Here is a 24,286-nt window from a genome sequence, read left to right on the forward strand (position 1 = left end):
CATATTAATTTTTTTTTCAAATGCATTAATATATAAAGCACAACGAGAAACAATATTTGGAAGGTGTGTATTGACTTCCAATTTGCCTTAAATGATGTGAAAGTTAGTAATTCGGCAAAATATATCAGATTTTCCGTTTTTTTAAATAGGGAATCCCCATTGTTCTGAAAAAGTGCCTATTGAAACAGAATAATTTTGATGTATACACAAAGAGGCAGGAATTTTCTTCAAAACAGCCATTTCCGATTTTTGTTTCAAAGAGGCACATTTTTGAAAAACACAAAAATTAAATAAAAATTATTCTCCAAAGGAAATGCAAAATGTGTACTTTTAAATAACACTAGAAAATCATCGTGTCCGAAATGGTCTAGTGGATATGCTGGTGGTATTCCAACTAGTACTTTTACCAGAGAATGGGTTCGAATCCTGGTATGGATCATTTTTGCATTTTTTTCATATGTAATGGTAGTGCAGAAATTATATATATTTTGAAAGAGAGGGAGGGGGATGTCAAGAAGTTAATAACTAATCGATATAATAGAAATGCAGGCTTAAATTGTTTTCCTTGATATGCTGTGACTTAAAACTAATGCTTTATTTAGTTTTGTCTTGGAAAATATAGTTACTGTATTGTTTAAATAATAAGTTTTTTATATACTGTAGTTATTGCAATTTTGGTCTCCTAGTTAGTAGCCAAGATTTGACTCGAAACAAATAAAATGTCTAGGATAAGGCACCAACAGTGTGATTATGGGACACAGTTGTATTTCATGAAAAATATTTTCGCACGATGTCTGCAGTATATCTTTCAAAAGCTGTTTTAGCCATTGTGCTTTTTGTTGTTCCAACCTCTTTCGTGCAAAATTACGAAACTGTTTTGTTGTATCAAGCAGGAAATACCCGCCGTAAACATAGCCCTCTACGTAGTTGTATCTATATTTAGACATAACGAGGGTATTTAAATGTCCTTCTCGATATATAAGGAATAATCGCGAGTCTCTGCAACACCCTCTTTCTAGGCCTTTCAACTGCCGCTAGGGGTCGGTTTTATGAACGATAACCCACTGCTGAAACATGTTGAGAGCAGGCTCGGGGTATCTAACTGTTTACACGCAAGGCAGTTTTAGCATTTCCCAAGTGTTTCTTTGCTTTCAGTAGAATCCAGTGGTTTTAAAATTTAGTACCAATGTTAAACTTATTTACTGTATAGTTGCGGACACCATTTCACTACATATTAAAAGTTTTGATTAAAATAAAAAGTGAAATCTACCCTCCTTCTTAGTTCTAACCTAATTAAATTTTTATACTCGGTCGTTCCCCTTCGTGCTTCGTAACACAAGTAAGATGATCAATTGCTGCATTTACTTGTAAAAATATATAAATTTATATAGGAAGCGAAAAAGCGCGCACACAAAAACATGACATTAAATTTTCTTCTTCATAATAATCGTCAAAGAGAGTTAAAAATATTGAATATAGTTTGTTCCCTATTCATTTGACCCTGTTATTTCAGGTAGAGTGAAGGCATTCTCTTTCTCACGGTCAACACTTTTGTGTACAAAACAATGTAAGGAACCCTTTTGTGTACATAACAATACCAATTCAGAAGCAGCCTATAAGTCATTCCTATAAACGATAACTCATAAATTGGCACTAAGTTGGTCATTTTTCACACCTGAGTTACCTATCCTTAAAACACAACATCGGAAAAGTCAATTATAAATATTTAAACTTTTTAATAATGTAATTAAATGTATGCATAAGTTATTATCTTTTTTGATAATTTCATGTACTTAAAAATCTATCTATGCAATGTTTTTTACCATATGTGCAACTTGAAAAATTAATTGAAAGGCCTACTCTTTCTTCATATCATGATCTGACATAAAAATCATTTCTGTAAAAACAAGCAGCGCTTCATACTTCAAACTATTTTCCTGTGGCTCTAATGTTATTGTTGTTCATGAAAATCAAAATTAGAAATTTTAGATTTTATGAAATTTATAGCAGAGGGTCGGGACCCCTTAAGCACTAAAATTGTGTAGAGCTAAGCGAAACAAATTCAAAGAACACAATCCTAAGATCTAACAATAAAGGTGATAACAAGTGTGAGTAAATGACATTGATATCTTGAGACAGGTAAGAGATGTGAAGAATAAGATATTGTTGCCATGTGCAAAAATGCCCTTTCTAAACATAAAATGAAATCAATTATTCTAAAATACAGGTTTCAAAGAAGACCGATAATACATAGAACAATTATATAGAAAAAAATTGATAATTAATAATATGTCATTGATAAACCCTCATAATACACAATCATAACAATGTTTTAAGTTTTCACGACATTTTATTTAACAAAATCTCTTAAGCAATCTGTCAAGCTAAGGATGAATTGTTGTATGAAACAACTTGCCTCTCTTTCTTGGAGAAATGTAACTTATCTCTGATGCCTATGAGAAGTAGGCATCCCCTTTTAATTGATCACGAGAAACGGGTTCTAAAGGCCAACCTTTAAGTAAATTGTCTCATTTAAACTGGAAAAACCCTTGAAAATATCAAATTGTTTTTATCTTCTAAACAAGGCCTAAATGTCAATTTCTATGGGTAAATATAATGCAAAATATGTGATTATCTTTTAAAAATACTCATTTTGTTATTGATACTAATACAAATTAATGATAAATTCTTCAATACTGCATTTGAAAATCTTCATTAACACACTCTTTCCTTCTTATAATAGTAATCGCTTAAAGAACAATGAATAAACGAATATGTGTTCTTTGGCTAATGGATCATCGTTTGCTCTTGTGTCGCAAAATAAGGACATTGGCAAGGTTCCTGGCTTTTTTTTTTTTTTTTAGATTTTTTCAAGAACTCTTGAACAGGTGTGATGATAATAAACATGTTATATTCTGGTACATTTAAGGCGGAATGCCACACCATCTTTTTTATTTTATAGATCTTTGAGTCATCCTTTCTAAACAATGGTTTCAGCATTGAAAGGTCGATATTAGCTCTTAATTATTTTATATGAATTTTTTAGTATTTTTTCAAAGAAAATGAAAAAAATTATTTATATCCAAATAAGTTGTTTTCGAATAAAAAGTTTGTTGTAAATGAATGCATCATATGAATATCTAATAAAATATGTGAAGAAAGACTGGTTAGACTTTTTAATTTTTTAATAAAAAAATTATTTATGAAAATAAAACACATTATTTGTAAATATTTTTTTTAACCTATGGTTTAAAACACCATTAAACTAGTCACCACTGAGGACAACATGTTTGTCAATCATATTTTAAAAAGAAATTGAAACGAAATTGAGAAATTTTAGAGAAATTAATTTTTTTAATATTTGGACCTAACCCGATCAAAATTAAACTGATCCCGATCAAAATTAACACAAAATGAATAAAATGCTAATTTATTGACTCTTCATGTATTTACAATGAAGAAATCTCTTTTATTGTTAAGTTCAATAATGTTTCAACCCTTATTACACCCATTCAGACTAGTGTTCTTATGGAAACGTTCTTTATTTCCATTAATTGTGCAATTATGGTTGGGATCGGTTTAATTTTCATTGAGATTGGCCAAAATTAAAAAAAAATTATTTCTCTAAAATCTGCCTATTTTGTTTCAATTTCTTTTATAAATACGATTAATGAACATGTCCACCCCAGTTGTGGTTGGTTTTAAGAAGATTTTAACCACAAGTTTAAAAAATATTCACAAATTATGTTTTATTTTCATAAATATTTTTTATTTAAAAATTTTCAATATCTGTACAGCTTTTCTTTACATATTTAATTAGGTATTTATGTGATGCATTCATTTACAGCAAAATTTTTACAAGAAAACATCTAATTTGTATGTAAATATTTTTTTTCATTTTCTTTGAAAAAATACAAAAAAATAATATAAAATAATTTAGAGCTAATGTCGGCCTTTCGATGATGAAACCATTGTTTAAAAAGGTTGACTCAGAGATCTATAAAATAAAAAATTGGTGTGTCTTTCCTCCTTAACCCACTAAACCACCCTTCCTTATTAAATTTTGTCAAATCAATTCTCAATGCATTTCCTATGAAAAATGTTGATAAAAAGGACCTACTTAAATTTTTACCATAATAATTTTCCAAATTTTAGTCATTTGAGAAAGTTTATATATTATATACATTATTGTATCCCCATTTCCAATAATATCTAGATATCATGACTAAAACACAAATTTAGAAACATGACACAGATCTACCAACACTGTTTATTATTTTAGAGTTACTTCCCTTAGAATCTAATTCGTATTCATAATGGTAAAAACTGTTTGACTGGTTATATTAAGTAATTTACCATATTGGAAACAAATTTTCATAAAAATATTGGCATAGACTTGTTTTATATTTGTTTACAGTTATTTCATGTAAATGTTGCCTCCTTCGCACGACCTCATTCAGTTACAGGTTCTCGGCATTTGTCATATCTTGTGATTGTCCTTCCCAGCATGGGTATACGGTAAATAACGGTCTGTTGACCACTGTTTACTGTCTGTCCCTGAACACAATGTACAACAAAACAATCACCGTATTTCTTTCCTACTGTAGAGATGATTCTACTCGTTGAAGGAAGCACATGTGCTTTTGTTTACCTCTGTAAAATACGCTTTGTTGGTTTTCATTTCATAGAGAATTCTATACGGGAGATCACTCTCAATTACAGTTTTATAAGTGAATAAACCCATGATATAAACGTTTTTTCTACGGATAAACTTGACTAGCAAATGTCCTTAAATCACGGGTTTAAATCCACTTCGGAACGTGGAGATCGGCTTTACGGATGAGGCCGTGTCAATTGAGGTCCCGTGTCGCCGTAGGTGTTGCTACGAAAAAATTCCCTAACGACCCAATAGTCTTTTTTATCCATTACAACGTTATAGTCCTGACTGTCGGTTACAGGAATAAATGTGCAGCCTTCCACCAAAAGAAATGACACCTCCATATACGTGAAAAATTCTAGAGAATAACGTAAAGCAACAGACAACCCCCCCCCTCAAAAAAACAAAAACAAAAACAAAAACAAAACAAAAAACAATGGACAGTTCACACAGTACTCCAATATGGTTTTAAAGTACCGACAACACGCTCCTGCGAGCACTGTTATTTGTGAATCCTTCTATCAGTGAGTCATGCAGGAAGATATACTGCTCCTAAAAGTATTGAAACAAGAGGCCCATGGGCCACATCGCTCACCTGAGCACTGTGGCTAGGAAAAAGCAGAATTGGTTTATACTTGAAAAGCTAAAATCCAAAACTAGTCCCAAGACCAATCATGGCTTTGCTATTCTTGAGAAGAATTTTAAAGAATTTTCCTATATATGTATTTCTATGTAAAACTTTGGTTGGCCATTTTGGCCCCGCCCTACCCCTGGGGGTCATGATTTGAACAAACTTGAATCTACACTACCTGAGGATGCTTCCATATAAATATGATCAATTATGGCTTTGCTATTCTTGAGAAGAAGATTTTTAAAGAATTTTCCTATATATTTCTATGTAAAACTTTGGTTGGCCATTTTGGCCCCGCCCTACCCCTGGGGGTCATGATTTGAACAAACTTGAATCTACACTACCTGAGGATGCTTCCATATAAATATGATCAATTATGGCTATGCTATTCTTGAGAAGAAGATTTTTAAAGAATTTTCCTACACATTTCTATGTACAACTTTGGTCGGCCATTTTGGATTTTGGCCCCGCCGTACCCCTGGGGGTCATTGTTTGAACAAATTTGAATCTACACTACCTTAGGATGCTTCCATATAAATATGATTAATAACGGCTTTGCTATTCTTGAGAAGAAGTTTTTAAAGAATTTTCCTATATATTTCTATGTAAAGCTTTGGTTGGCCATTTTGGCCCCGCCCTACCCCTGGGGGTCATGATTTGAACAAACTTGAATCTACACTACCTGAGGATGCTTCCATATAAATATGATCAATTATGGCTTTGCTATTCTTGAGAAGAAGATTTTTAAAGAATTTTCCTATACATTTCTATGTAAAAATTTGGTTGGCCATTTTGGCCCCGCCCTACCCCTGGGGGTCATTATTTGAAATAACTTGAGTCTACACTACTTGAGGATGCTTCCATATAAATATGATCAATTATGGCTTTGCTATTCTTGATAAGAAGATTTTTAAAGAATTAACATATATATTTCTATGTAAAACTTTGGTCGGCCATTTTGGTCCCGCCCTACCCCTGGGGGTCATTATTTGAACAAACTTGAATCTACACCACCTGACGATACTTCCATATAGATATGATCAATTATGGCTTTGTTGTTCTTGAGGAGAAGATTTTGAAAGAAATTTCCTATATACTTCTATGTAAAACTTTGATCGGCCATTTTGGCCCCGCCCTACCCCTGGGGGTCATGATTTGAACAAATTTGAATCTACATTACCTGAGGATGTTTCCCCATAAGTTTCATCTTTCCTGGCACAGTGGTTCTTGAGAAGAAGATTTTTAAAACATGCCACCAAATTTTCATTAATTCCCAATTATCTCCCCTTGAATGAGGGCGTGCCCTTCATTTGAACAAACTTGAATCCCCTTTACCAAAGGATACTTTGTGGCAAGTTTGGTTGAAATTAGCCCAGCGGTTCTTGAGAAGAAGTCGAAAATGTGAAAAGTTTACAGACAGACGGACAGACGGACGGACGGACGGACAGGCAGACAGGCAGACGGACGCCGGACAAAATGTGATCAGAAAAGCTCACTTGAGCCTTCGGCTCAGGTGAGCTAAAAAGCCGGAGTAAAATGAAATTTTGATAAAATATCTTCAATCATTATTATATCACAATACGAATAGCTCCAAAACCTACTTTCATAATAAATCTTTGATGACAAGGTGATGAGAGTGGGTGGGCTTTATTTACAATTAAATTTATTTAACTATAGAGGAAATGAAAACGTTTAAAAATTAAAACGTGGTAGTAGTCAAGATAGTCACCATTGTCAGGTAAATTATATATTTCATCGAATTTGAATATAAAGAGATCTTACGCATGTCTGTATAGATTTCCCGCGTTGATGTCTAAGAGCAGCTATATATCCTTTGACGTCAATCGTCTGCTCAGCAGCGCCCTCTTCCAGGAGATAATCAAGGGCGATAAATGTCCCTGTTCTACCAATCCCTGCGCTGCAATAAAAAAGCGCGTGTTATTTTCAGTAAGACTCTTCGAATGATTTATTAACAGTATTCATATGACAATATACAATCAATCAATCATATGACAACAAACATGTACTTACAGTAGTAAAAGTATTGCATAGGTTACTTTAATAAAATTCATGATTTAATGAAATGAAATAATTAAATGATTTAATTTAGAAATTTGTACATTTTAAACTTCTATTAAAAATATCTGCATTTCAAACTTTTTAATTATTTGAAAGAAATATGTAAATACATGTACATGTATGTTTATTTTCTAATACTGTGTGACAATTTCAATCACGTTCACGAGCTCGCTACTTGATATGTCAAGTACCGTGTATGAATGTCAAGCAGTGAATCCAGACTTTGAGTACGATGTAACCAAATACACCAAACTTACTAAAATGCACAAAACAAGGAAATGAATGAAAATACTTGCTACTAAAAACTTCCAAGATACAAACATTTTTCTCAAAAGTTCTAGTTCCTATTCGATATTTTGAATAATCAGATATAGAATAATAGACACTTATTATGCGTCTGGAAACTGCCAGTATTAGGTATAAATATTAATGTTTTTATATTTAAAAAAATATAGCGTTTACGTTGCTCATTATCGCTATTTAGACGATGACTTATTAATTGTGGAATCAAATGAAAATTGCGCAGCATACATCTGGTATTTCAATTTTATATTTGGCAGGGAATTTGGTTTCTGGTTACTTTTTTAAAGATATATGAGAATCATATTCTAGTTTGTCTGGTATGACTCGGTCATTAAATGACAGCTGAAAGTTGGATAATTCCAAAACGGTTTCGCTCATTATACAAATTTTCACTAATTTCTAACCATCATTAATGACCAAATATAGAAAACAAACTAGACAGTGCTTATACAAGCATTCCATAATCATTTGCACAAGGTTAAAATGTCTCTAAACTGCTTCAATATCGAGACAATATAATAAAAAAAAAATGATGTTACAATCTCTGTTAATATAAAAACTATGATTTCCAAAATTTAAGCTGTAGTGATTTCCTTTACAATAACATTATATCAAGTCTTTATTCGGCATATTTATTACCAATCAACATGTTATAAATCTTATTTTATACTAATTGAGAACGTATAAATCTATCACAACAGAGGGCTTGCGAAGTTTTGTCTGGTCGACAAGAGGTCTTTGCTCCACTTCCGCTATTTACAAATTTTCTGATAAGTGTTCCTCTAATCGTGACCTGTATTTGATCTACACTGGATACCCAATATTGAGCATTGTTATATCTCAACCTTTTATGTTTTATACATTTCCATGTATTTACCTGCAGTGAACAACAATTGGTCCGTCTGATGACATCATACCATTCTTAACTAAATTCCGGAAGCAGATGAGTGACGTCAACTCCTCTGGAACAGAGTTGTCGGGCCACGTGGTGAAATGAAACTGTGTCACTCTTTTTTCTTCTTCCTGACCAATTAGAGAAGAACATTGGGGTAAAATACAGAACTGCTGTGTAGAATGTAATATATTTAGATAACAAACAAACAATATACAAGCTCAGAAATCCATAAAACAATACAAAAAAGGAGCATGACAACACGAACTTTCAAATTATTATTCAATTAATTTTTAGACTTTGTACACTTCAATTTATATTCCAATCGGAGGTAGATGTTTTGATTCCATTATGTATTGGAGTCACTCCAAAGAAACAGATGAACTCAAACTTTATAATTTTAATTTTTAAGTTCATAACAAGGACTTTGCTGATATACATAATGATATTTCCATAAAACGAATATATATCTAAAAACTCAATTAACCTTAATGTTTTTTTAATATGAATTCAAATCATCCCCTTCCTTCAAATAAAGTACCATTTTCACATTGCAAACGTTCATGCGGACATAAACCCCCTCAAAAATATATTCTCAAAATGATAAGTCATTAATGTCAAGCTATAGACACTACATATAACTCATTTTTTTTTTAGGCTTTTGAATGATACAAGACAATATTGTTAATATGCAGCTAACCTGACAATAAACGATCAAATAGCGCAAGATGTAGTTGTCATACACATCCACTGTGTCCAGTCTAATGGTGTATGGACCAATGTCCAGATCTGTGTCAGGCCAGTACTTCAGACACTTCATCTAAAAAGAGGAAGTAAAATGCAAACCGCATTATAATCTTTCCTAAAAGTTTAAACGTTAAAATGCCATTTTATGTCAACGAAATCATACACATTTATATTAGGACCATGCATTTCATGCCTTCTGACTAATAAGAAAGAACATACAGATACATTACAAAAACATTTTCTATATGCATATTTAACTTTTTCTCTCATACTTTTAAGCTAAACAGAGGGTTTGTTATTGTATGTATCAGTTTTATATAATAATAATTAAGGACCTTATCTCCTTCGTACAGACTGGTCAGCATAACAATTCTCGTTGAGTCGTTCTGCCATATTACGGTCCAGAAATCCTCTAATGTTTTGGGATTGAAAGGACCTGTTGCATTAAAAATAAATATGAATCATTCATCATTAAAATTTACATGTGTACTTAATCAATTATCAGTTGCCAATACTTGAGTAACATGCCTGTTACACAGGATGCTATCAAAATTCATAATATTTTTTCAAAATAGATAAATTTTCTAAAAGTAATTAAATTTCTCTGTAGTTTAGCAATATATATAAACTTTGAGGAAATTAAACTTTGTTTTCAAAAATAAAACGGTGAACCTTGTGCAGCTATGTAAGCACGTTCTTTGACGAAACCCTAAAACAAGTAAATATGCTATATATAACAACAAGAATCGAAATATATACTTCCGTAGGAAAATTACAAGACAGATATGTGACACAGAAACATATCTGAAGAGTTTAATTTACACTGACATGAATGTATGAAGCATTAACAAAATCATCGTCTTTATTATCTTCTGTTCTGATTAACTTTACACGATTATAGTCATCTGAAAAAAAAATAAAGTAAGATAAAACTTGTTAAACGGATTGAAATTGTTCACGCAGACCATTTATTGTATGCAAATGTATAATGAATCACGTTTTCTTATTCGCAAAAACAAATGTTATTCTGAAGTAAAATTCAAAGACTAAACTCACAGGGATAAATTTCTTTGTATCTGTTACCGCTCCTGTTTGAAATCTTAAGTGCGTTTGAGTAGGATTCTAGCAGTCCACTTGGAAGGTCCTATGATAAAAAAGAACTATAATATCTTTCTTTCTTTATTAGATATTGACTCAATGTTTTTATATTTGCTTCAGAACGTAAATGTCACCCCATAGTGTAACGACAATAGATTTCGGTATTGCTTTAATTACAATTCTAAATATAGTATTAATTGTCATGTTTAGCTGCTGGAAGAAAAAGTCTCTCTGTTACAGTTTTTACATAATAAAACCAAGTGCCTGTGCGACGACAAAAAGTGACCCCCGTAGAATATTGACCAGAGGGTCAAATTTCTACGTACAAAAATGACCCCCTGTTAATATTCTACGGGGGTCATTTTTTCGTCGTTTCACCTCTCCTGCATTATTTTATTTAATAAAATTCTTAAACTGTAACTTAATATATATGATAAACTGATAAGACTGATATTGCCACATACATTAAATTCCTTTTGTAGTGTACCATTGCGTTTTCTCTCCGGGAACTCCTCGATAAACTGCTCTTTTGAAACCCTTTGTGACGTCAAATTACTGTATTCTACGACAATAACTTCTTCTTCTGCATATCCAGCCTCGTTTTGAGGGATCTCCTCTAACTCTGACTCATTTTTCGACTCCGATCTTGGAAGATTCTTTGGAGGGGGACATTTCTTATCTTTTTTTGACCTTAGATTATTCCACCTTTAACATAAAAAAAAATTAAGCTTGAAATTCTATTTTATTTCTTTTCATTGTAAAATATATATTATCAAAACAGTAATTTGATCTGAAGGGTCCTATGTTGCAACCACTATTGAAACAACGACCACTATTGAAATAATCATATCAATAGTGGATAAGATTGCATTTCAATAGCGAACATAGTTAGTAACCACTATTGAAATACGACCACTATTGAAATGATTATATCAATAGTGGTTAAGAGTGCATTTCAATAGCATACATAGTTAGTAACCACTATTGAAATATGACCACTATTGAAATAATTATATCAATAGTGGCTGAGAGTGCAATTCAAGAACAGACAAAATTAGTAAACACTATTGAAATACGACCACTATTGAAATAATTGTATTTCTATATAATTACCATAGGTTTCAACCACTATTAAAATATGAGCACTACTGAAATAATTATTTGATAGTGGGTGAGAGTGCAGATCTATATAATAACCATAGGTTTCAACCACTATTGAAATACGAGCACTACTGAAATAACTATTTAATAGTTGGTGAGAGTGCATTTCAATATAATAACCATAGGTTTCAACCACTATTGAAATACTACCACTAAAGAAAGAAAAGTTTCACCACGTCAGCAATGTTTAAAATAATTATTTCAATATATATTGGATTCATTATTCAAAGCACTATTGAAATAAATAATTTTATCTATATTGAAATCTTTATTTCTAAGGTGAACATTATTTCACTAGTGGTTGCAACCTACGTTTGTTATTGAAATGAATCTCACCCACTATCGAGATAATCATTTCAATAGTAGTCGTATTTCAATAGTGTTTACTATCTATGTTTGTTATTGAAATGCACTCTCAACCACTATTGAAATAATTATTTCAATAGTGGTCGTATTTCAATAGTGGTTATTACCTATGTTTGTTACTGACATGCATCTCAACCACTAATGAAATGAATAAATCAATGGTGGTTATTACCTATGTTTGTTATAGAAATGGAAATGCACTCTCAACCACTATTGATATAATTATTTCAATAGTGGTTGTATTTCAATAGTAGTTATTACCTATGTTTATTATTGAAATGCACTCTCAACCACTATTGATATAATTATTTCAATAGCGGTTGTATTTCAATAGTGGTTATTACCTATGTTTATTATTGAAATGCACTCTCAACCACTATTGATATAATTATTTCAATAGTGGTTGTATTTCAATAGTAGTTATTACCTATGTTTATTATTGAAATGCACTCTCAACCACTATTGATATAATTATTTCAATAGTGGTTGTATTTCAATAGTAGTTATTACCTATGTTTATTATTGAAATGCACTCTTGATATAATTATTTCAATAGTGGTCGTTATTTCAATAGCGGTTGCAACAGTCCTATCACGTTGAGTTGACAGGTATGGATCAGAGGATCAATGGAGATGAAAAGCGTCTAGTTTAATGTGATGATCCGTGCCTGACAAGGAGACATGATACGACCCTTCGGTTCAAGTATCAGTTGTAGGCCTAATGATAATTTTTATATACCCCCTAACCACTTGCAAAATATATTAAAAAAAACTTAAGAGATGGAGAATATTATATCTGTCAATTTTACAAAGCATATTGTCAGGAAACATTTAGATGCGCAAAAAACGTTACTTTTCTGTGAACTACGTCATCAGTTTCAGATATTGGTGATATAGATTCAGAAATCTACAGTGCGGTTATCCGGAAAGTGGAATCACTACATCATGTGATTGTGTAAACACAACAGTAAAATTGAGTGTTACACAGGTAGGTATATGATATTAATATAGTCTTTTGATAAGGTCGACCCATAGATATATCGATTATAGGGAAATGCTTATCGAGCGAGCTCGACGTGCGAAGTCAATAATTATGCGTTTCTTTGAAGTCGATATATATATATATATATATATATATATATATATATATATATATATATATATATATATTAGTGTTGGCAACGAGTACCCGGTTAACCGGTTAACCGTCGAACGATGCGAGTATCGGTTAGTAAAACTGCTAATCGGTTACTCGGATAAAAATGCATTTTTCATAGTAAATACGTAAAAAAAAAATTATTTTTTGTTATTTGTAAATGTATATTGACACATTTCCCTAATTTAATTACCGTTGGGCTTGCTCTAGTGGTTCACAAATCGGATCGATTTGTTTTGATTAGTTTAATTGATGACTTTAATTGCCAGGGGGTACACGTTTTGAAGACCTGAGTTATAAATACATCTGTACCTCATTTAGACCTGTGTTAGCCAGAGGAACATACTTAACAAGATGCCGCCGCAAACATCTAAAGTGTGGAAATATTGTTTACGAACGACTGACTCGAAATCTCTGTGAATCGGAGTTGTCGTATACGGGCGGAACTACAAATATGCTAAATCACATAAGATTGAAAAATAATTCGATAACCAGCTGTGACTAGCATGAAACTCAACAAATATAACCAGTAATTACAAAGTGTTACAGGGTATATTAATTCTCGATCCCGACACATATCTTCGGGTGTCGATAAAATCATTTCTTAAACAAAAACAAATTCCCCGTTTCAAGTGACATTTAAAATCAAAATTCTTCGAAGATATTCTGTTTTTGGAGTTTGTATTTGTAAATAAAGTTCATATATGTAACATTTATTATTTCCTTCTATCAATATGTAAAAGGCTGAGATCAATAATAAATACGGAAACTACAACAAAAATTCATCCGAGTAACCGGGTACTCGATCGGAAGATTAAGCGAGTAACCGGTTAATAAAAATCGTCCGATTTGCCAACACTAATATATATATATATATATATATATATATATATATATATATATATATATATATATATATATATATATATACATACAGACCCTGAGACGTGCTACTACCCCAAAAAAGCGTGTGGCTTTCGTGTGTTTTCCGTTTCGCGCAAACCGTGTAGCGTTTCGTGTAAACCGTGCAGCGTTTCGTGCAAACCGTGTAGCGTTTCGTGTAAACCGTGCAGCGTTTCGTGTAAGCTCCAAAGCGTTTCGTGCAAACCGTGTAGCGAGCGTGCGAAAAGCGTGTGAGAAACGTGCGACTTTCGTGTAAGAACCGTGTGAGAAACGTGCGACATTCGTGCAAGAATCGTGTAAGATTCATTCGGAAGTCAAATGGCTATCGATGGGTCAGGATGTAAAATTCTATTAGTATTTTATAATTGAATTAAAATTATTGGAGTAAAAATAAAAAAGAAAATGGAACAACAAAATTAAATTAAACGGTAATGTATGATTTATATTTGTTTGATTTCTTTTCCTTCTATAGAAAATGTGTTCAAATAAATCAGCTATGTACAACAATTTTAAGGGCATTGTATTCAATATACTACATGTATCAACGCGATCGTGGCCTCTTAAACATTTTTTTTCTCAAAGAAAGAAAGAAATACCGGTAATATTCTTTTTTTTTTTAATTTAAATTAAAAATATATCAGGACTCCGCTCTTGTCTTTACATTTGAAACGATGCGTCATTTAATATCTTTTAATACATACAGACCCTGAGACGTGCTACTACCCCACACGCTCGCTGCACGAACGGTACACGAACGCTACACGGTTTGCACGAAACGCTGCACGGTTTACACGAAACGCTACACGGTTTTCACGAAACGCTACACGGTTTACACGAAACGCTTTGCACGAAAGGCTGCACGGTTTACACGAAAGGCTGCACGAAACGCTTTGTACACGTTTCTCACACGCTTTGTACACGATTCTCGCACGTTTTGGCCTCGGTTTGGATTTTCTACTCGGAATATCTCAGACATTATTGCGGTTTTATCATTAATTACCGAGTATATGGAAATCTTTCGCAAAGCCACATTTAGCAGTTGTAAAATTTGATATCAGTACACTTGTGTCATATAAACAGATAGAAATATTAAATACTCTTACAGTTGTAATTAATTAATAAATAATTGCCATTTCGTATTTATTTATTTATCCAAATGTTAAAAAACGAAATGCCGATATCATGAATGACTGTTTGCTAAAATACAATTTTTATGTATTAGTCATTTATTCATTTTTCTTGCATTTAAATAGTTTAATAAATTATACAAAAAATCGATTTCTTACTGAAGGAATATGAACTCATTGATTTTAAATACATTTAGTATTGATTATATTGTGCTTGATTTCCGTAGGCGGATTATTTTTCTTGATTTTGATTTAGTTATAAAATTTTCCTGTATACTCTTCTAACGATTATTGATCCATTTTTAAAGATTTTTTTTTAATCTTACCTTTAAGCATTATCTATAGCAGGGAAACCAGTAAAGGTGTGTGTGTGGGGGGGGGGGGGGTAAATGTGATGTCTTAATCTATTTTTATTCTCTTTCTCTTTTTACATGAGGCTTATCAAATAACATCGGTATACTCATCATACTGTAAAATCCTTCATTTCAAAACCCGACTAGACGTATGTATATATGTGTACAGTAATTAAAAGTCGCGGCATTTGACTATACATTGTACATACAATGTAGAATGATCTTTACATCGGCTTTCAGGTATATTACATGTACGTGATTTATAAAACAAATAATATACAAATATTCATGATTTACTCTTGAACTTTTCTTACAAGATATTCATGAAAAGACTATCAAATCAGTTCTGTTTATTTTTACTGTTTACGGCTAGAAATTCGGATTTACAAATAAAAGATGAAATCCGCTTATATATAAGTTGTATCCATTAAATATTTATAGAACTATTTTCTTTCAAAGAAATAAAAAAAGTCATAATTTTCAGGTGTCAGTAAGTGAACTCAACATGTACATATATCAGAACAGGTTTTCAGTTGCCATGTACTCGGAGCCCGTGATCGCTGTTGTAAATTACCTTGATCACAGTTCAAAGGCGGAAAGAAGATTCCAATATATTTTTAAGGGATTTATCTACGCACTCATTTAACAAAAGATTTTTTAAAAAAAATATAAAATGAAGCATTTATTTAAACTAACATTAGACTGAAAGTTACAAGAAATGAAAGACTGTACTAGTAATTAAATTTACCCCCCCCCCCCTCCTCCGTTTCTAAACATGCGCTTGTCAGTGCATGTAAATTCAAATTATAATCCATTTATTTGACAATAATGAGCAACAAATTTTATGTATTAAATGGTATTAAATGATACATTATTTCAAAACTTTCTTTTGCGTACTTAAAATGTAAATACAAGAGCCGAGTTAAGATATATTTTTGCTTTAAATAAAAAAATAATACCTGTATTTCTTTCTTTTTTGAGAAAAAAAATATTTAAGAGGGCATGATCGCGTTGATAGTATATGGAATTCAATGCCCTTTAAATTATTGTATATAGTTGATTAATTTGAACACATTTTCTTTAGAAGAAAAAGAAAACAAACAAATATATACTTTATACATTACCGTGTAATTTCATTTTGTTGTTCCATGTTTTTGTTTTTACTCTTAAAATATCACAAGCATAACTAATTCAATTATAAAATACTAATACAATTTGACATCCTGACCCATCGATAGCCATATTTAAAATGAAATGACTTCCGAATGAATCTTGCACGAAAGTCACACGTTTCTCACACGGTTCTTACACGAAAGTCGCACGTTTCTCACACGTTTCTCGCACGCTCGCTACACGGTTTGCACGAAACGCTTTGGAGCTTACACGAAACGCTGCACGGTTTACACGAAACGCTACACGGTTTGCACGAAACGCTGCACGGTTTACACGAAACGCTACACGGTTTGCACGAAACGGAAAGCGCACGAAAGTTACACGCTTTTTTGGGGTAGTAGCACGTCTCAGGGTCTGTAAAACTTGTTGCTCATTATTGTCAAAAAATGGATTTTATAATTTTAATTCACGTGCACTGACGACCATATCTTTATAAACGAGGGGGGTGGGTGTTAAATTAAATTACTAGACAGTTCAGTCTTTAATTTTTTGTTGTAGCTTTCAATCTAATGTTAGTTTAATAAAATGCTTTATTTTCTATTCTTGTTTAAATTCGTTATCAAATGTATGCGCAGATATAACCGTACATGTTGAGTTCACGGCTTAATGACATCTGGAAATTACGACTGGATTTTTAAAAAATAAAATAGTTATATAACTATTTGATGGGAACAACTTATAAATCAGCGGATTTCATCTTTTATTTGTAAATCCGATTTTCTAGCCGTAAACAGTAAAACAGGTAGGCTTTATATGAATATCATGTAAGAAAAGCTTAGGAGTAATTCATGAATAAATGTATATTATTTGTTTAATAAATCACGTACTTTTTATTTCATCTAAGATATTTCAGTTTTCTTGTAATATACCTGAATGTCGGTATAAAGATTGATCTATATTGTATGTACAATGTATGGTCAAATACCGCGACTATTAAAAAATGTACACATACAAACATACTTTTAGTCTTGTTTTGAAATGAAGGATTTTACAGTATGATGGGTATACTGATGTAATTTGATAAGTTTCATGTAGAAAGAGAATAGAATAGATTAATAGATCACATTAACCCCCCCCCCTTTATGCCCTTTACCGGTTTCCCTCCTATTGATAATGCTTGCGTAAAAAAAAATCTTTAAAAATGTTTCAATAATCGTTAGTAGAGTATATAGGCAAATTTAATTTATAATTTAAAATCAAAATAAAAAAATAATAATCCGCCTACGGAAATCAAACACATGCAATATAATCAATATTATTAAATATCAATGAGTTTATATTCCTGCGGTGAGAAATCGAATTTGTGTTCAACTTATTAAATCAATTTATCAAATTATACTCGTAAAAATATTACATTGAAATGAATGACTAATACCTGTATATGAAAATTGTATTTTATTAAACTGTCATTTGCGATATCGGCATTTCGTTTTTAAACAATTGGATAAATAAATAAATAAATTCGAACTGACAATTATTTATCAATTAATTACAACTGTCAGAGTATTGAATATTTCTATCGGTTTTTATAATATAAGTGTACTAAATTTAATTTAAACAGATGCTTAATGTGGTTTTTGAGCGATTTTCATTCAATTAATGATAAAGAGGTAAAAATGCCCGAGATATTCCGAGTAGAAAATTCCAAACCGAGGCCAAACCGTGCGAGGATCGTGCACAAAGCGTGTGAGAAACGTGTACAAAGCGTTTCGTGCAGCCTTTCGTGTAAACCGTGCAGCCTTTCGTGCAAAGCGTTTCGTGTAAACCGTGCAGCGTTTCGTGCAAACCGTGTAGCGTTTCGTGTAAACCGTGCAGCGTTTCGTGCAAACCGTGTAGCGTTCGTGTACCGTTCGTGCAGCGAGCGTGTGGGGTAGTAGCACGTCTCAGGGTCTGTATATATATATATATATATATATATATATATATATATATATATATATATATATATATATATATATATATGGATTTACCAAACGAAAGGGCTACATTTGTTATATTATTTTATGCAGTTTAAAGTAATGGGAACAAACAAGAAATTACATGTATCTCTGTTGTCAGTTTTAATACTTAGAGACAGAGATCAAAATAAATTAATTTTAATGTAATTATGATAACTATAATCTACCAATAGAAGTATTTGGAAAAATCACTAAATAAATTTTAAAGGGTTCTTTTTAAACCTATATTTTGTAGTGATTCATTTTGGGAAAATAACCACACAACATTATATTTTATGATAAAGTAGATCATTATTAAAGGCATACATGTAGTTATGTCTTACTAATCATTACAGAACAAAATTATAAACAAGAGTTGAAGTATGATTTTTTCAGAAACATCAAGTCGTAAACTGTATTAGCTGTTTCAAATTCAGCAATACTGTTGTTTTAGAAAATTATTTCATCATCAAATTTAGAAACATCAAGTCAATTTGTATTTCATAATAGATATATAATAAGTAAATCAAGTCAATATGCTATTATATACTTTGATCATATGATCAAGTTTAAGCAATCAGGGATCTTGGAGTAAATGAGAAATATAATATTAATATATATCAAATTAAGAATTTACCTTGATACGAAAAGAATTACGACAACCACTAGTAATAAAACAACCACTGCACTCAGTGTCACCAACAGGATTGGGAATTGATTTTGGTCTCCTTCATTATTGTCATCTGATGAAAAAGCATCTGTTTTGTTTATACGTAAGAGTCCATATATACGTCGATGGTATGACACGTTTGACAGTGTGGGAAAAACAACTTTTATGACGTCACAATATGAAACTCGCAATACTTACATGTACATTGTTTTACGGATTTCAATCCCCTCATAATGATAAATTTGCAATGATGTTACACACCATTGAAATATATGTTAAGTTTAGTTTTTGCAAATTATTTGGCTGACTGGCGTACATTATCTGATGATTTAATGAAGTACTACACATTCTTTTAGTGCAAAATAAGGGTAAGTGACGCACCCACTTACAAAACATAATTAAATAATTCTTGCACACTTTTTCAACTAATTTGGGTATGAAAGCCTAATCATACACTCTACAAAAGCCCGCGTGGCGCAGTGGTTAGAGCGTCTGCTCTAGAGTCGCGAAGTAAGGAGTCAATCCTTATGTCGCGGGTTCGAATCCCACTGTGGGACGTGGAGACCGGTCCTTCGGATGAGACCGTATAAACCGAGGTCCCGTGTCGCAGTAGGTGCTGGCACAAAAAAGAACCCTCCCTGCTCAATGGCCCTGAGTGCCGAGTATAGGACAAAATTTGTAGCTCTCCACCGGCAACTGGTGATGTCTCCATGTGAGTGAAAAATTCTCGAGCGGGACATTTAACAATATACAATCAATCAATCACTCTACAAAACATTAGAAATATCTTTCCATCTTTTCAAAAATTAAGGATTGGTGTATTCATTCTTATAAGGGACAGGGGTATTTAATATCTAAATATTCTCTCAATATTCAAGTCTCATATTTAAAAAAAAGAATTTCAATACCGAGGCATCCCCATTTTTTTCTTTGTTATTCGTATTGTTTGAGATAATGATATAGAATGTGTATACCTATGTAAACATCCATCACAACAGTACGAGGCTTGTTCCGCTCAGAATCTGTGTTGATGGTCACCACTTCAGTTTTGTTATCTACAGAAAACAATGTTTATGATTGAACAAATCACCTTTAAGCAATCAAAACAATATAGAAGAAAAACACACATATTAGTAGCAACTGAATACAAGCAAAGCAACTCATGAATTTTGAATTGTGTGTATTAATTTAGCAAATAGCCGTACTCAGATTTTAAATTGGCAGTGCTAATCTTATTTCACATTACGTTGAATGTTTGTATCTATAACACATAATATATCAGAAACAATACACTATCTTGAACAAAAAAAATATGCAACAAGAAATGACTAAAAGATCATTATTGTTAAAAGGTTAGATTAATAAATAGATATTTACAGGTGGTCGTGATTTGGAAATCACAGTATTTTCCAGTGTAACCTTCTCTACAACTATGACAACGTCCGGTTTGTTGGTCACATTTCATCACAGTGCAGGTTAATGGACATTGATGTTGACAATAATCACCATACAAAGATCCTCTGCACTGGTTGCATACCCCAGATATAGGGTTACAGGAAACACATGTCTTCCTACATTTAGCACAGTTTATTCCAAAGTGATTTGCAGGACAAACTACAATCAAAATTTCAAAAGTATTACATACATTATTTCAAAGAGAGGATATAACTGAATGAAGTTTTGTATCAGTAAAAAGGGATTTCTGATCAAAATGTGTGTTAAAATTTCAAGCTGACATTTAACAATTTTTAAATGTGCATTTAACAGCTTTAACAATGAAGAAAATTTGGTTACTGGATGAAACAAGATCACATAGTATTTATTATTGTCAAAATTACAAATAATTACTTATAGGATGCACTTCAAACAGCCACAATGGACCCTCGTTGATTCTCCTGATTACAACAGAGTTCCCTTCCACTTTTTTAAAACACTCTACTATAATGTGGTATTTTGTTGCTGCATTATCAAACTTCAGTTTTTTGCAAAGGGTCGACGTATTTAGATGCCGTAAAGTTTTAGATATGTGCACTTCATATTCTCCTTATTGATGTAAAATACAAAAATAATAATAAGGTCGTACCAAAATATCTTTTGATATATTATTTTTACAAACTGGATAGATTTTAGCCTAAATAACTTACCTCCTCTGATAAGAAGAAGTATCCATTTGATTTCGTAACTAGTGTTCAGCATCATATACCATGCTGCATTGTTCCTTTCTTCAGTCACAAAGTTGGTGTTCAGATCAGCGTCTAAAGCCTTTTTGCCTTCAATGCCACCAGTGTGGCTCTTTAGCGGGATCATCCAAGGTTCAAATACTAATTTTTAAGAAAAGAAAAGAGACTGTTTCACTCTCAATGTTAGATTACAATTTATAAAGCAGTTGTAAAACATTGCTTTATGATTCATACTTATTGGTTTTATTTCATCAATTTGTATTGCGCCATCGTCAAGCCTTGTGATGATTATTTTGTTTCCTACAACAGGTCCATAGGAATCGAGTTTGCAAGTGACAATCTCACTTTTGGTAGTTGTTTCGCACGTTCTCACAATCTGCGAACAATGTTGGGGTTTATGGGTGTCGTACTGTATATGGATATCATATTTTCCTGTAGAAAAAAAATCTAATTTAAACGTACCCGGTAATATTTAAATGTATGCCCAATCCCTCAGATATCAAACATATTATACACTTATCCACTGGGTGTGAGTGGGATAGCTCTTTTATCAAACCCGCGAGAGAGAACTATTCCCCGATGTTTGAATTTTTTTGGAATAAGATTATTTTGCAAGAATAATATGAAATCCTGATGACGTCACAATGCTACTGAAGTCACAATGACATCATCAGTTTAAAGATTTATCGCTGGAAATCAAAATTAGCGGCAACAACTGCATGAAAATTTTCCGAGGGTAGACAGCAAAAAACTATGCGTGAACTATTAAAGATAGTTATTTTACCTTCTGAACTTTATATAGGAAACATTTTAATTAACAGAAGTATGATAAAAAATCTAATCTAAAAAGGAGTTAATTATTATTAATTATGATTTGAAATCAAACTTTGATTTAGGGCACAGAAAATGTTTAACACAGATCATTTTCAGCATACCACAACTAATGCTCAGGAAAATCCAGAATATTGTATAATGTCTTTCAAGTGTCAATGACCAGCTCGTATTTACGTCATCCCTGGTCAGAGAAAATGTGTCCATGTCGTCATCACATGCGAAATGTGCAGAATGGGATCCATTTGTAGACGACTGCTGTGCCTCATATTTTATATCCTGAGTATTACCTTTGAAACAATCCAAACACTTTGAATAAAAATTACCATTTATATGCCAAATTTTATGAACTTAGATAAAATGAATGTTAATTCAAGACTTAATTGCCTTATAAACCTATTCAGCTTTTTTGAATTTTTTTTTTTTTGACATTTGTTTTTATAATAACAAAAAATAGAAAGAGTAAATACGTACCTTTTGTGAAATTTTCAAATAAAAATAAAGATGTGCATAAGTACACCACGAGATTGAGGACCTTTAAAACTGATGGCATTATATAGATATTTTTCTACATGAGGATCAACATAAAACGTGCCATCAGTTCAAAGTATTTTTATTTACTGTCAGTGTTTCCGTATGTGCACAGGGTTTCACACAGAAAGTGCCTCATCTATGAGCGAATGATAAATTTATACGGAAGATTATGACTTTGAATCAGTTTTGCTAATTTTCATGCATATTTTTAAGTACACAATTCCTGTTTATATACACCTGCATCTACACTACATTATTTTTTCATGTTTCCTACAATATTCCAAGAAAGCTATAAAGAAAGGAAAAGCAATATAATGAAATATTTAGTGTTAATGTACATAATAAATCAAAGTCAGAAAACATGTTCCTTAAGGTCGCTGATATATACATGTATTTTTTCCAAATATTTGTCATTTAAAAATTGTTACTCTTACAAGTTTCCACATAGAAAATAAAGTACCTAATAGACTTTAATGCATGATGTCAGAGGAGGAAATTTAGTATATTATATCGAACGTTTAAATCAATATCATGACCAGTACATAAATCCGGTTAGCTTTATATATATCTAAGGTATTTTGACTACAGCTTAAAAGCCATAAGATGATGAATGTCATGATTAATTTGCCATTTACTTTGGTGAGATACTAAACAGATATCTAAGTAGAGGGTCGTCAGACTCTAAACCTTTATTAGAATAGAGTACAACGTAATTTATTGTAAGGAAAATGCAGAGAGAAAGTTTGATCTGATTTTTACAATTCCATTGCATGCATATGAAGTATTCAAAAAACTCAATTGATGGGAGTCATGTTTTCAATACGAGACAATGTTTTATTTTACAAATAATTGATAAATTCGTAGAGTTTGATCTTCTACCACATATTCACGATTCAACGGTGATGTGTGGTTTTCGTCCGCTGACTACTTAATTTTAACTTGATTACTGGAAAAACTGAACAAAATTGAAAAAGAAAGGAAATCAAAAGAAAGCGCTGAATAAAATAAACCATATGTATTAAAACATTACATAAAAATTAAAATTATTAGCTGGAGCATTATTAATGTCTTGCACTTTAATACCCGTATTTTCCCACTATCATAGTGGTACTATTCACCTAGGATAATACGACATAAAGATCATATAAAACACAAGGTGACCAAAAGCAAATCAGACAAGTAATGTGTTCAAATCAGCGAGCATAAACATTAATACATTTTGAACAGCATTAATACAGTAAATAGATTAGTTTTTTATGGAATTTTTTTTCAGTTTGGTGTGAGTTATTGGTGTGTGAATCACACAGGCTTGTTAGGCTTGTCACACTTCATGAAGCGCTTACGCGCTTCATGAAAAATATGCCTACGTGCAAGTCTGTGAAGTTGAAGTTGTACAACCATAAAACATGATTTTATATAAGTGTACAGGCTGTACAAATAAACAATGTCTAGATAAACATTTGAAGGACTACAACCCATCTCTGTGCTT

General features: G+C 32.0%; 1 protein-coding gene across 1 annotated transcript; it reads right to left on the reverse strand.

The window, feature by feature from the left end:
• Positions 1–5,080: 5,080 nt before the first annotated feature.
• On the reverse strand, positions 5,081–22,868 carry LOC134283157 (receptor-type tyrosine-protein phosphatase alpha-like). Its single transcript, XM_062765615.1, has 17 exons — positions 22,738–22,868; positions 22,368–22,553; positions 21,667–21,864; positions 21,397–21,573; positions 21,101–21,295; positions 20,630–20,866; positions 20,227–20,307; positions 19,220–19,325; positions 10,872–11,112; positions 10,366–10,453; positions 10,138–10,214; positions 9,982–10,018; positions 9,645–9,745; positions 9,263–9,382; positions 8,548–8,693; positions 7,071–7,206; positions 5,081–5,209 (listed from the first exon to the last, which is right to left on the reverse strand). The coding sequence occupies exons 1-17, from the start codon at positions 22,814–22,816 to the stop codon at positions 5,126–5,128; spliced, it is 2,289 nt and encodes a 762-aa protein (XP_062621599.1). The 5' UTR covers positions 22,817–22,868; the 3' UTR covers positions 5,081–5,125.
• Positions 22,869–24,286: the final 1,418 nt, after the last annotated feature.

This window comes from Saccostrea cucullata, unplaced genomic scaffold (genome assembly GCF_032062105.1).
Source record: "Saccostrea cucullata isolate Sc308-1 unplaced genomic scaffold, CSIRO_AGI_Scuc_v1 ctg3961, whole genome shotgun sequence".
Taxonomy (NCBI): domain Eukaryota; kingdom Metazoa; phylum Mollusca; class Bivalvia; order Ostreida; family Ostreidae; genus Saccostrea; species Saccostrea cuccullata.